The sequence below is a fragment of the Eurosta solidaginis genome, chromosome 1 (assembly GCF_040869045.1).
Source record: "Eurosta solidaginis isolate ZX-2024a chromosome 1, ASM4086904v1, whole genome shotgun sequence".
Lineage (NCBI taxonomy): Eukaryota > Metazoa > Arthropoda > Insecta > Diptera > Tephritidae > Eurosta > Eurosta solidaginis.
The window spans coordinates 94,624,906-94,640,749 of NC_090319.1; the positions used below are offsets into that span (position 1 = coordinate 94,624,906).

Sequence of the window (15,844 nt, forward strand, 5' to 3'; positions counted from 1 at the left end):
GCCATAACATAGTATCTATTTGATAATTTTTTTTATCCAATTGATACCTTTTTGGTATCAGTTTGAAATTATTTTTTTATTAAATTGATAGTTTTTGCGCTCTAATATGATACTTACTTTTATAAAACTAATACCAGTTTTAGTATTATTTTGATACTTCCATAAGTTCCACCATTTCCCAAAGAGAAAATTCTTTTTTCAGTTTAAAATTTTTTTTATTATTATAAAGCAAATTCACTTATATTGTTTATTTGTAAAACATTTTCTTTAATTCCAACTCCATAGCACTGGTAGTGCTCATTAAAACCTTTTATATTATAACGTTGACTTAAAATATAGATTTCAGTACTATGACTTATCGGAATATGTTTAATTTTGTACAAAGTAAACTTATTTGTTCTAAGAGTTAAAATGTAATCTTTTATAAATTAATCCATTAAAATTTAAGTGCGGTATTTTAGTATTTTCAAAATAAATATTGACATTAGACAGTACGTAAGCAAAATCTGACGTTTCTATGTTACAATATTTTTTTTGGGGTATCCGGTATGTATTTGGAAATCCATTTTCATATTGTTCTAAAAATGTTGTAAATTTCATTACAAATTAAATTAATAATTGCTAGGGTTATTCCGTGTCAATCTTGGTAAAAGGATTAGAGCAAAAATCTAGGAATTTTTTGGTTTTTATATGAAATTCTTCTGGGATGATTTTTAAAAATATTTGTTTAAAGCGTCTGCAACAGTTAAATTTATAGTTTGTATATTTTCTTGTGTAAACAAGACATCTTTTCTACAAAAATTATATTTTGCGTAACATTTCATTAAAATATCTTGACAAGCTTGTGTGATGAGACTTTCAAACTTTGAAAATACTTCGTCTTTACATACTTTAGTGATATTATTATCATCTTCACTAATATTAGTTGTGGTCTGGAAACAGATTACTGACTTATTACAGGAGTACATTTTTCTTTCCAAATTATTATTGGAATATTTATGTGTTACACTGGGGTCAATATTAGTTTTCAATAGCTCAGTATTGCTTACAATTTTAGTAATTTTGAATACTTTTAAATTCATATGCCTTTTTATGTGTAATTTTAATCTTTTTAAACTTGTATATTCTTGATTACAATTATTGTGAGTACATTTGAAAATATCTACTTCATTTAAACCATGATGTAAATTGAAATGTGAGTATAAATCTCTCAAGTTAAGTTTATGGCATTTAAAGCAAAACAAGTTTGCCCAAATAAACTCAACAGTGTTACTGCATTTACATACAATGGTTTAAATTATGAATAGGATTAGTTATACATAGTTTTTTTACATTATAAGAAGTCGAAATATCGTAAAAAAATGTTATTAAAAACTCCATACTTGATGGGATTCATCTGGGTATTTCAAGGAAAATATTTGATAAATTTTAAAGCAAATGTCCAATGATACTACAAACGAGCTAAATTTAAATTTGCGATAACCAAAGCCCACGTAAAAATCTGTTAAATTGAAAAGATCAAGACCCATTACAATTTTATTATTAATTTTGTACGCAATTCTATTTGGTGTTGTAAATGATTTATCGTTCCTATATGTAAAATGGAACTATTCACGGAGTTTTGTATGGTTGTTTTACGATGCACTTTCAAATCTCCTTATTTTATTATATACCGGTGTTTTGGTTTTAAAATAATGTGAAGTAGCATAAAATAAATGGAGTCTCTTGAGTCTAAAGTAAAGATTAATTTAGACGAGTATTTCATTATAAATAGGAGATTATGGGACTTACTTATGTCGACGTCGCCTTTTGCAGATGTCAATAGAGTCCTGTAGTATTTGTCCTTTACGTTGTGCTCAAAGTAAGCAATAAGCTTTGGTAATGCTTCACACCATTTTGACGTTAATATGAATTGTTTTTCAGGGTCAAGTTCTTTAAAATCTTCTTCAACCTGAAAAATATGTACATAAGTATGTGAGTTAGTATTGTGTTGATTCTAATTTTTAACAAAAATGAAATTATCACATTTCACACATCATTTACACTAGTTTATTATTATTTAGTTATTGTTGCAGCGTACATGCATACGAACTTAGTTTCACAACAAAGATGTATACATACATACATATCTATGCACTTGTATATCACTTTTTATTTGCAACAAAACATAATATTACTCACCCTTTCTGTTTTGATGCAATTCCTGTAGGCAATTTTTAATTTTTTATTTTTGCACCAACCGATCACGACAAATAATTAACCCCGATCAACTATCGAGTCACGTACGAACAGCGAAGTTCGACTTTTCGAACAGTCAGTTGATGCGCTTACAGATTCAATCTGATAATATTGCTTATTAAAATAATTAGGTGAATATCAATTTGACATTGTTGAGGATAAAATCGAATTAATTAGTTATCAAAATAATAAGCTAAGTTGTAATCTAATATCTTTGAGGATCAATTTGATGATTTATGCTGCTATATTAATACTGAAGATATTACACTGGTCTTAATTTGACATTTTTGAGGTGTAAAATTAATATGTTTCCTCAGCAATTCAATAACCAAGATATATATTTAATACTTTTCACTATCATTTTTATGTGATTCATCTTTACATTGATACTAAAAAAATGATACTGCTAAAAATGTCATTTTAACACAACCGGTATTAAACTGATAGTGATACATTTTATTTTGAGTGTAGTGACGCCGTAATATTTCTAGTAAAAAAAACAGATGTAAGCGACTGATCACATTAATTCGGGAGTTACTGATGGCATGATGTTTGAGAGTGATGATGAGATGATGTAAATATATATCGATAATATATTTTTTCGATTGATCACATCATTGTGAGAGTTACTGATGACGCGATGCTTGAGAGTGATGATTAGGTGATAGAAATATTTCGCTAATCTTATCACTTTGGTAGTTACTGAAGGCATGATGTTTGAGAGTGGTAATCAGATGATGTAAACATTTCACGATATTCCCGAGGTGCGCTGCTCAGTGCGCCTGACATATGCCCAATTTGGCCCTTGAACCTTCTCAACCCTTTGTTGATTGATCTTTGTCAAGCGCCTTCCATCAAACAAGAGCCCTACCGGTTGAATGACTGTGTTGTGCATGCCATAGATAATATGCGGTGACAGTCCACAGTTCCTACCAAAATCCTCTCTACAGTTGTAGTATGCTCCCGGAGCTTTCTTTGAACTGACCTCAACGTTCCTTTTCCAGCTTAAATTGGAGGCAAATATCAGCCATCATATTTGGCTTCAGAAGAGAGATTTATCGTTGCGCTGTTTAACCTCGCTAAGTTAAAAAAAAGGCAATTTTTCTGAGGAACAGGACAAGTTCCGTTTTGGATTTACCCCCACCTCGGTTTGCCCTCAAAATGGCACAAAGAGCAGTTTCCATGACCTCGCTTATCATTTCAAGGTATTTAACTGTGAACATATTCACTAAGTCGTCGGCGTATGCGACTATTCTGGTTCCGTCTGCCCTTAAGATTTCTAGAATTTCTTTAGCTACCTGTATCCAAAATAGAGGCAAAAACACGTCTTCCTGATAGGTACCTCTGGTAGTCATTTAAGAAATTGGGCCAGCTGCCAAAATTGGACTGACGACCCTACTCCTGATCATAGAATCGATCCATGTAATTCTAGAGTATTTTTAGCCTCAATGCATTCACCTAGTTTGCTAGTAGTCGAGCTGCGCATGCTGGCTTCAGCCGGGGTAAAAGCTCGTCGGATTGGGTTGGGGTCTTGCTCACTACTCTTGTGCAATCAAACGACCGTACAATAAAAAAATATTCATGCACAATGTACCTAAGTAAAACCAGACCAAAAAAAAAATTACGCCTATCAGTCCTATTCTACAATTTTCTTTTAAGCAACATAAGTATATTCTGCAGTAATATACTTCATAACAATTTAGGACACCCTAATGTACCATATGTTATCTCATTCTGAGTAACATTTTATATTTTCTTTTTTGAACGTAAATTTAATTACATATATAATATATAATAATATATGCATATGCGTATTAAAGAGGGAACGAAAAGAAAAGCAACACGATATTATAAGCAAAGAAGTTATTAATTTAAGAATGTAAACAAACATACATAAAAATGTACATAGTTATGCACTTTTTTGCAATCGCATTGCCTATCTCTAGATATCAATATAATAGGTAAAGATTATAAAAATTAGGAGCACTTGCATTGTCTCGAACGATGTCAGCAGCCGCCTGGTGAGCTGCGTCGAAGAGCTGGAAACTTAAAAAAAAAACAAAAAGGTTTCTCCTACTCTACAAATATGTGTACATACTATATATATAATACTTCTATATCAATACCTTCCTATCTTCCTAATGCGCAAATTTTCTGTCAATCATTATTTGCTAAAAATGTGCAAATGTATGTTCTGCGCATGCGCGGGCTTTGTTAGTGTTAGTGAATTTTAGTAGCGTGTGTGAAAAAATATTAAAAGGGTAACAACAGGTCACTATCCCCTTTACCAACTTTGCAAACTAATTGTTATAAAATCTCAGTTTAGTCGGTTTAACAATGAAAAGGCCAACAAATACAATATAAGGCTTGATGTATTTATTATTTAAACATGGGCTGCAGCCATACAAAGTACATTATTTACATAAATAGTAAAAAAAAAAAAACAAGGCGAAGAATTCATATTTTTAAAATGAAAAAATTCAAACATACATCCCAACAAGCATTTCCTTAAATTTTTTGAGTTTTTTTAATGATGTAAATATTTGATGAAGTAAACAAAATATGAAGACCAGTACTCACTGGCAGTATCGGTGTTGAAATAATATCAATTTTTTTAATTTTTTTCTAACATACTCTTTTTCGTCCGTGCTTTTTTTCGTCGAATATCCAAATGAAAACCTATTACTTCCGTACACAGCTGTGTCCGGTGATTATTAAAGATGTCATTGCTAAATAAATCTTCGATGGCTATGTGATCGTCCATGATACTATTGGAGAATGCATCACTTGTATTTTGAAAAATTTTATTTATTAAACTTAATTTTGCATTTCCTTGGCTGGCCTTGAAAAAAAAAACTTTAACAATTTTTTTGTAATTTTTCCGAAAAGTACATTTAAAAACATATTTAAAAAAAAAAAAAGATCCCAAAAGGGTCAATTTTTGAAAAAGTTATAGCATTTTGATAACAAAAACGGTGTTTTTTTAAAAATTCATAACTTTTTTTGAGTTGGATGAAAAAGTTTGAAAAAATTCTGAAAAACGTCTTTCGTAAGCTAGAAAAAGAAGAAAAACTTTCAGCCAATTCTAAAGAGGTCGGGTTCAAAATTGGTCGAAATGGGATGGAATACCCCATATGCAGTAATATTTCTTCTTATTCTTTGATTCGTATTCCTATGTTATTTTACAAACTTTACTTATATATGACTACTACCGCTAGAAAATAACGCGTGCCAGTGCTTCGTAAATTAAAATGTAAGAAAGGGGTCGACTTTTCTTAACTGCTAAAATGTAGTATGTGAAAAAATATGTATACTTGCTTGTAACAGTATGCCCAGTTGTTGATATATAATTCGCTTATATTCCTACATGTATAAATATTTAATGCAATCTTCTTTCAAGCCAAAATTAACGTAGTATGGTATATAATTTGAGTTTAAAGTAATATATTTATGGATACCAAAAGTCTAATCTACATGGCTTGGTTGCTTCCAATTTACTCAGCTGACAATTAGTTGATACAAAAAATTCAATATATGTAATTATTAATATTTCATATAAAAAAATCCTGACAAAATTGAAAAATATTAAAAGGTTGATTTATACACCACTTTCGGCGAAACATAGCAACGATATTAGAGCATAACAATATTTATTTGAATGTAATTTTTTATTTAATTTATAAAGCTAAAGAGAAACATAGCTTGCACTTTTCAAACACAGGATTTTATTAATAATACTAATTTAATTCATTTTAGCAATTACATCTTATGAAAATTTTAGAGAGGGTCAGTATTTTTACACAAGAATCGCCTAACTTCTAAACTTTAATATGCGTATCTAAAAGTTCACCTATCTTAAAACAATTAATTGGCTTTCTGAGCCTTACTCAAAAACAATTCTATGATGCCTCGCGGCTTTTATCTAATTATAGTGGAATATCCAATACGAAATTTTTCCAAAAAGTATTTTGATTTTCGAAAAACAACTTTGAAATTAGTCAAAATGCTAAATCTCAAATAGTGAACAGGTAACTGATTGTGAAGAAATAAAGGGATTGGAACTTTGGCACGCGGCCGACCTAACCAAGCTATATCAAATTGGCACTATTATACTTATTGCCTTTTTAGCACCAACACCATTCGCAGCTCCGGGCGGATTCTCGATGTCTTTGGACCAATTTTCCTGTTGGTAGAGAGATGATGGAGCTTTCCTCTTTGGATGATGATGGATTTTCCCAGGATCCTTCAGTAAATCTTCTTTCTCCACCTTCTAGCAACAGATATATTTTCGTTCACCAAAAACTTTACCTATATGCGGGTCGAATTGAATTTGTTTTTGTTTTTTTTTTTTTTTTCTTTTTAATATTATTTTGATTGAACAGAACGCAGACTTTCGCATCTTAAATAAATGACTTAATTAAATCGCAATACCGGTTTAAGTACATTTTGACTATGTTGTAGTTGATTTCTTTTTCTTGTTGACTCGTCGACGGTCCAAATTAAAAGGGGAAGACGCTCTCCTTTTGCGGAAGTCATTACCGACATTTTTCATGATATCAGTCAGCTGATCGTTCTCTCATTTAACATTACAACTCTCAGCTTTCGGAATTAGAAACTCTTCCCACCCAGTGTTGTAAAACGTATTATATTAAAGCAAAAAAATTTATTTGTTTATTTGAAAATCAAAGAAAACTCAAAGCGCCTCACAATGTAGTAAAGTGCCTTGCAGATCACCTTCGTTCGAACGTTGTTGAAGGCATCCTCAATGTCGAGAAGGCTACCAAGGTGTATTTTTTGGCAGCTCAATAATTTTTTATTGACGCTGACTACTTCGCGAAATGGACTTTCAATAGTTTTGCCCTTTTGGTATGCGTCCATCTTGCAGGAATTTGCGTAGTCTCTTATATGCAAGCCTATAAGCCCCCCCCCCCCCCCCCACCCCTCCCAATGTCTTAGTGATAAAGGGGGACGGGGTTAATTGGCATGTAGTCCTTGGCTTTCGTGTGGTTTAGTTTTTCTGCTTTTGGAATGAACACCACGATTACAATTCACGCTTCGGGAACATAATCATCTTATAGGCTTCATGAAAATGGTAGGGATAAGTTGCCGTCGTTTCAACCATGCGCAAGATTTTTTTCAACCCTCTAACCTTCGAGTTTTAGTTACCTCTTACAACTGACATGGCCTACCAGGGGAAAGTTTACGCCCCTTAATGCGAATGACGGTTCGAGTGGCTTTTGAGGCATCGCCCAACGGCATACTAATGTCGTCGCCAATCTTTTTAAGTTGTTCGTTTATTTTCAATCTCAAACTTAACCATATGGAGATATCGTTAATTAATTTATGACTTATTTAACTTTGTTTTTATTTTTTCAGTATCCACTCCATCCACCGCGGGACCGTATGACGGTGCCAGCATAACTAAAACTACCAGCAATTCAGCATTTACGCCCATCAATTCTATGCCGCCACATTTGAATACGCTCAGCCATCATCCCATGGCTCAACGTCCATATCTCTATGATGCGATCAGTTTTCAGAACAAGAATGTCAATCAAAATAATTCCAATTCATTTCCAAATCAATTAATATCTTTACATCAAATACGAAATTATGCACATCAACCGGCGGGTCTAATGGCTGGTGAACATTTGCTTGGCGTTAGTGTGGGACCCGGTAAGGATAAAGGATAGCTATACTTTTAAGTGCGAGATCGCACAGCATATAATAGCAATGATTATATAATATACTAAGTAAATGAGCTTAAGGAATATGTATGAAAGTGTGAAAAAAATGTGGTTTAATGAAAGGGGAAGTAGCAAAAGATATCACAACTTTCGTGAAATGCAAGTGTGCGCCCCATAATCCCGACTTTCAATATCCCGACAAGACACGATCTAGATATAACAAAATCCCGACATAACGAAATCATGACAAGACAATATCCCGACAACATAACATCCCAACTAGCCAAAATCTCGACAACTCCAAACCGTTACAAACACACAATCCTGACAAATTTACTAAAATTTCGTTATTACGCATAACGCCTGCTCAGAAAGGTGTGCAGAAATATTGGGAATCGTGTAGGCGGTTTTGGATCGGGTAAGTGTTGTTGTGCAGAGACGTCTAAAATAATATAATAATACCGAAGATATAAGGCATCATGTGTGATTTCCCAAGTTATATGTTGTCCGAATTTGGTCGTTAGAGGCTATGAATGGTCGGACTATAATTGTCGGGATTTGGTCGTTTCGATATTATGAGTTTCGAGATTTTATAAATCGTAATTAAATTATACACCCCGAAGAACCATTTCCATTTTCTGCGGAAGTTTTCATTTTTTGAGTGTAGCGAAGGGCAAAAGAGGCGAACATTTAAGTAAATTTGTAACATAAATAAATAAATATTTTGTAGTGATTTTTGACGAGAGTTTTCGTCGAAATTATGTACATATGTTCGGGTTTTGGTCGTGCGTGTATTATGATTGGTTGACATTCAGTCGTGTCGGTATGGTTATTGATCAGGATTTTGTTGCGTCCTGGACTATGTTTCGGTCGTGCTCGGATTTTGTTATTCTGAAAGTCGGGATTTCGTAGGATGGGCTTATAATACACACCCGAGATACCATTGACAAGCTCGTAGCAATAAAGACAAATATTACACTTATCTGCAAAGTAAGGATTTTTCATATATAGCAACAATCTTTCACTTTAACTATCAGACTAAAAATGTTGTGTAAGAGATAGTAAATTCGGTTCAGGAACTTAAAACAATTGACTGGCATAAAATTTGTCGCCATGTCTCAGAATATTTCTCAAAAATGTCCAATGTCAAAATTTGTTACTTCAAATGTGTTAAATTTATGCTCGGGTAGGGCGCATATGAAAAAATTACTGAAATAGGGAGCTTTTAAAAAGCTTTTGGGATAGGGCGTTTTCGAAATGGCAGGCGTGATAAAGGGATATTCCATTTAACACAACTTGCTCATCTTGAGATTATTTTCAAGCCACTTCCAATATTTTTCGGCACAAGTCACTATTTGGTACTGCATGACTGCTTATTTCGAAATTCATCACTATCTTTGAAAATAACACTTCTATGAACTGAAGCAATTGGTTCTTTTCTGGTTTTCTAAAACTAGCCGGCGTCAAAAAAGTTCCTGTCGACAAACCAGTTTTCTAAAATTTACAGTTGGCGGAAAGTAACCGGTTTCAAACCGATACAAAAAAATTTACCGGCGCCGAGAGAGTACTTGGTGCCGAAAAAGTGACCAGTTCCCAAAAGTTTGACGGTAATAACGATAAAGTAATCGGCATCGAAAGGGTAACAGGTGCCTAAAACTAAACAAGTTCCTAAAAACTGGCCAGTTCCAAAACAGTAGTAGGATCAAAAAAGGGGCGGTGCTGAAAAGTAGTAGAACGAACAAGGCACCCATTCGGAAAAAGTAGTAGGATCCAAAGAAAGACCGGTACTAGAAAAGTAGTAGAATGCACAAAAGGGACATTGGGACACAACTACACAGAAAAAGTAGTAAGATTAAAAAAAGGAGCGGTACCTTAAAAGTAAGCGGTACCTAATAACAAGCCGATACCAAAAAATTAACCGGTAGCTAAAAAGTAGCCAGTACTTAAAAAGTATAGGTAACAGTAAGTACCTGGTACTAAAAAATAATTACTACTTAAAAAGTAACCATTATCTAACAAATACCCGGTACCAAAAAGTAACTGGTACCTACATAGTAACCCGTGCCCAAAAAGTAACCGGTACCTAAAAAGTAAGCGGCTCCTAAAAATTTACTGACCTATTAAGAGTAACTGGTGTCAAAATAGCGACCGAATCCTAAGAACTGGACGGTGTCGAAAAACTGAACGGCGTAGAAAAATATGTAATAGGTAAAGAACAGAGTTCGGTACCGAAAACTGAAGTAGTTACTGAAAATTGGCCGGGGCCAAAAAATTGGTCGGCTCCAAAAATTGGACAGAGTCTGATTAAGTGATCGGTGCCGTAAAGTAGCAGGTACCCAAAAAGTATCTGGTGGCTAACGAGTAACAGATACTAAAGGAGGAACAGGTGCCGAAAAATAACCCCTAACAATAAAAAAACCTGTAACGGTTTCAAGTTTTCTACTCAATGAGAAGTTTCTTAAAAAATTAATCGCAAAATTTCCCATTCTCCTTAGAGATTTACTAGTTATCTAGAAATATCACAATCCCTGCCCCAACTATTAGTTTTCTAAACTAAGTATTGCATTTTAATAGAACTCAAAGCGATTTTCAAAGTTTCAAATCTCTAGCTCTCTAGGAGATTATCCAAAACTCGATCTCAAAATTTCCCAACGCGTAATAGTTCACTATCTAGCGAAACTTGTTCCCCCATATTGCATTGTCACCGAATTCCAAGTTTCTTCCAAGTTTCAGGATTCTAACTCCACGGAAGTTTGCGAACAAACATAAAACGGACGTAATGTAAAGATAGTAACAACACTCGTTTGGTCCCTTACGAAGGATGCTCAAATATATTCCGTTTTGTTAATGATTTCGCTTTAAGGTGCTTCTCAGCCGATATAAATAAGACTAAAGCTATAGTTTTTTCCTTCTCCAACGCGTTTTGATGCCTTTTAAAGGTCGTCATCAGGGAGTCTGTTTTGTTTTAGTTTCATTAACGCGCAAAAATTGTTTCAACTCGTGCCTTCAACGACCGTTTATGTGGAAAGTAAATTTTTTTACTGTAAGTTATATCCGATTCGTTAAAAAATCTTAATTATATAAACAGAAAACACACATAGCTCGTTATTTATTATGTTTTTGTAAATTAAATTCGATAACTAATTAAAAAAAAGGACATATAAAAAAACTACCCATCTCTTTGTTTTTCACTCAACGTTCAAATTAACGGTACAATGCTCCAGTGTATCAAACTACTTCACCAAGGGCTGTTTTGCCCATATCCAGTAAAGTTAGATTTTAACTGTAGCATAGCAGTGTCAGATAGCTTCAATTGGAATTTTTGTTTTCACCAACGCAGGGTGACCAACCTCTGGTTAAAGCGTTTATTGTGAATTTTGTTTGTTGATTAAATAGCGAAAGTTCATAGTGAATACACGAAAACAAGCCAAACAGCTGACTTTTGTTTACACTTTTTGCTCGGACTTAAGTGAGACTTAGTGCGGAGAAAACAAAAAATCTGATAACTTATAAATAAGTGATTAACTGAATATGGTGGAAACAACCCTAAGTGGTCTAAAAAGGAGCTTTGTAGTACCACACAATAGTCCCATAGTGTTTTGGGAAAAGTATACTGCTGTCAATGTTTTCGTAAAAAATTCCAACATGTTCAAATAAAAACTAAAACGAAAACACTTGTTCAAAGTGTAACTACTTAGGGCTGTTTTCGCTCTCCTCGGTTAAGTTAGATTTTATCTGGAGGATAGCAGCCTTTCAGATAGTTCCAGTTGACATTTCCGTTTTCACTAACACAGGGTGGCCAAACTTCGGTTTAATCGTTAACCGTGACGCTTTTGTAGAAGAAATCGCAAAAATCTATTGTGAACATACGAAAACTGGCCAAAAAACTCTTTGTTTACACTTTTTCCTTGCACTTAACTTAGACGCGAAACTTCATCAGTTAGCATGGAGGAAACGATAATTTCGATAACATTTAGATAGGTGACTTATCGAAGATAATGAAAAAGGTTCCCCAGAGTTAACTGATTTAGAATTATTTTATTAAGCCCAAAAAAAACACATATGCGGGGTATTCACAAAGTGTTATAACACGTCATATAGTCATAACGTTATAAATGTATGAATGTCATGCAATTTTATGATGTTATGCTTATGTATGACGTGCATGATATTTGCTCCATTCTCTAACTTTAGGTTAGTAATAAAATAAAATTCACTAGAATAATAAATATGTAACTGTATTTTAACATTAATCCTTAACTATGTATATATAGAATAAATATAACTGTATACTATAAAAAACAAAACTTTAAGTAAAGCCGTCACAGATAGCAAATATTATATTTAAAAAAAATAAAAAAAAAGTGTGCAAGAAAATAATAAAGAGTCTTCGCAGACGAGTCGGTTCATCATCGCATCTTACTCGTAAAAAACGTCAGAGAGCATACGCTTATGTGTCCCGCACATGTGGTTTTATATGGAGAGCCTAATATGGGTCGTACTCGTACAAATATTCCTCCTCCTTCACTACGATAATGTCGTTGTTGTTGTAGCAGTGCTTCGCTCCATCCAATAGGTGCGATCAATCACTAATTATCATTAATATTCTCTAACGGTAGTCCGACGAAACTTGCCGTTTCAACAGGGTTTGACAAAAAAGATAAGGGTTTTAGAGACGTTGGTTTCACATTACAAATGAAAAGATAGTCGGTGTCATGTGGGGACACATTACAAGCGGGACATACATTGGGAATTTCGGGGTTGATTCTGGATAAGTAAGAGTTTATCCTTGTACAGTGTTCAGAGATGAACTAGAAGGACGCGCGTCTTCCTGGGAAGGTTGCATTACTCACCTGCGAGTTTAAGGTATTTTTGTTTAAGGACGGGGCTCACCGGCCAATCCCTGGCATAGTAGTCCGTGACCTCCTGGTGCATGTCTCTGAGGTCCATATCAAGCTCCCGTATTTCATACATCTAAATTCTTAGATGCCGGATTTCTTCATAGGGCTTTCGTAAATTACTTCTTAAAATCCTGAGAAGCGGTCTTATTATATATCTGCTGAGAAGCCCAGGTTTCTGGGCATTCAGTAGAATTTCTTTGTTCAGCATTTCATTTCTTTCCTTTATGGGGTGTATTCTTGCGTCAAAGGATTTAACATAAAAAGATATATCGTGCCAGTTCCGAGCGCGGTATTGTGACAGCTGATGCGTAGCATACTAGCGACCGGCTGATTGCTTTAAAGATGTTTATAAGCGTTACTTTATCTTTACTTCAAGTGCTACCGGCAAGGGACTTGAGCAGTTTTTTGCAGCTCTGGACTTTAGGTACAGTTGCAGCTGCATGCTTGCCAAAATGTAGATCCTCATCGAACTTCACATCCAGTATTTTTAGATGTAAGACAGTAGGTAGCGTAATACCATCTTAACGCCGTCGATGTTCAATATGGTCGATATTTGCTTTTTCTACGTTGTAAGTAAGGTCGCCGAGGATTTGGTCGGTGACAGTTTACATTTCGCGAGGTGAAACAACTGGAAATATTAGGGAGATAAAATCAACATTTTATAACATGGCTCATCGATGAATTGGCCGGGACCTGTTGCCATTATCGTGCAGTCATCGGCGCACATAGGTAGATTTTAGACATTTAGGCGGCCATAATTGAATTTCTGAAAGTTGCCACAATTACAAAAAAGGCACTCCCACAGCTTAAGAATAGACAGGTAATCGGAATTTAGCTATTTCTGAAACGCGTATAATAGTTTTTTTTTTTAACCTACGTGAAATCGCATGTTTTAACGTGAATATTTTGAGTTTTAAGACAATTGAATTGAGTAATTGTGGTGGATTCTGATATTTCCGGTAATTACTAACATTATTAATGATGTTTGTGTTTTTTAAAAGTTATAAATTGATGAAGAACCTATTTCATTTAGGATGTTAAGAAATTTTTTTATTTTTATTTTTTATTTTTGGTGTTCAAAACCAGTTTTGTTATGTTTTCAAGTCCGTCCAAGTGAAAATTAGTTTTGAACATAGTACCTGGCACAACTAGCTTGCCAACTGCATTAAATTTAGCTGCAGATACCAGCAGATAGGGGGTTAGATAGATGGTTTGATACACTTTTGTTGCTGTACAACAAGAAAAATAGCCTCACTGCGCAGGTTTTTTTAGTGTTACACAGTGTAATATTTATTTTTTTTTTAATATAACCGATTAATTACACAAATTATTATAATTTTTCATTTATTAAACAGTTTTAAGAAGATATAGGCAATAAAATATTTTTGGCCGCCTAAAACTTGAAAATCTACATATGTGCGGCGTAGGACACAGTCGTAACTCCTTCTGTGGGGAAGAGAGCTTCGATATGTAAAAGTTAAACAAAAGTGCGGATAGGGCACCAATCTGTGGCATCCTTAATTAATTTTTCTAGGTTTTGATATAACGTTCCCGAACTGCACCGATGCGTGCTATGTAATTCTCGGAAGCCATGCTGTTGATAGGCAAACCACAGGGTTACGAGGAAAAAGGAAGCAGTGTCTTGACTACTGCCGATAGAAGAGATTATATATACTTGTGAGCGTATCGTCATCGTCGCTAAATCATTAATTCGGATACGATACAATGACGTTCCGTATCGTCTGCGAAAAGCCCAACTAAAAGTTTTGCGAAAAACTTAAGAACTAACGTAAAAAAATTAAGTAAATAAAAAAAAAACTTATCACAAACTACAATAAAAATTAATACAAAGTAATTCTAAATAGTAAACTGTGCTATTATACAAAAAAAAATATATTAAAAATTTGTAAGTTAAAATAAATTGTAAATTTAACTGCAAACATTATTTCAACGATAAAAATTAATTTTTTTCCTTTTTGTTTTTTCAGTGTAACTTAAGGACTTCACAACACTTGCGTATTTATAAAATATGCATTACTGAAAATTACGGCATATGCAAATTTAAACTAATTGTACTTAAATGTTAAAAACAACAAGTAAAAAGTTAAAACAAAAATGCTAACGCTATTTTTAACTAACATAGAAGTTGAGACTTAATAATTAAATATATTTACTTGTACATTTACAAAATAAAAAAAAATAAAAAAAATAAAAATATAAAAACCTTAAGTAGTTAATCAATATTAAAGAATATTAATTATTATAATTTTTAATTATCTATAAGCATAGCCAATTAAATATTTTTTGGCAAAGCAAGAAAAATATTCAAAAATAATAAAATGTAAGAGACAAACACGCTTTTTAAAGCAACAACTATGTAATATAAACAAATTTTAACTGTCTATAAGTGTTTATAAGTTAAATTAAATGTATGTAACTGTACGTGTAATTATCAATATAAAGTTACTTAAATGAATGTCCTAAATTATAACAAAACAAAAAACTATGATTAAAGAAACGAAAATTTTATTTTGTTATATACTTTTATTTGAGGTATATGGGGGGATGTTGTTGCTGTAGCAATAAAGACACTCTCCGAACAAGAATAAAACAGGATTTTTTTTGTCCTCATGGACCGCCCAGTTCAACCTAACCTAACCTGCCACGAGTAGGTGATGTTGACAATTTGGTAGGAGAAGCTATTAACTGCGCTGGCAACCCTTTATTTTGGTATTTTATTCAACTTTTACGACAGGAATACCTCCCTCAAGTATATTTTAAATCCCCAAATCCGCTAGCGGAAGTTTAGGGGGTGTTATGTTTAGCGGTCTATATGCGTTTCGCAAAGTCGCGTTGGGTGTGATAAGCAATTGAGTGCAAACTGTTTTAGTTAGCGAGTATATTGAGCTTCATACATAAAAAATGAACCATATTTTTTGAGTAAATGTGGGATTTGTACATTTTTGTTCGGCTCGTAGTTTCGGTGTGCGAAAAGAAAGTTCAACTACAAGCTAATAA

At 33.6% G+C, this 15,844-nt stretch overlaps 1 protein-coding gene across 3 annotated transcripts in view; it reads left to right on the forward strand.

The window, feature by feature from the left end:
• Positions 1–14,978, forward strand: part of LOC137236496 (zinc finger protein rotund-like) — a 371,834-nt gene extending 356,856 nt beyond the window's left edge. For 2 of the 3 annotated variants that reach the window (XM_067759171.1, XM_067759173.1), the window contains one exon: positions 7,615–7,931. In XM_067759171.1, coding sequence (XP_067615272.1) covers positions 7,615–7,931 — 317 coding nt within the window. Of the gene's footprint in view, positions 1–7,614; positions 7,932–14,814 lie in introns of those variants that run through there. The other variant, XM_067759172.1, reaches the window with a different exon arrangement.
• The last annotated feature ends 866 nt before the right edge of the window (positions 14,979–15,844 follow it).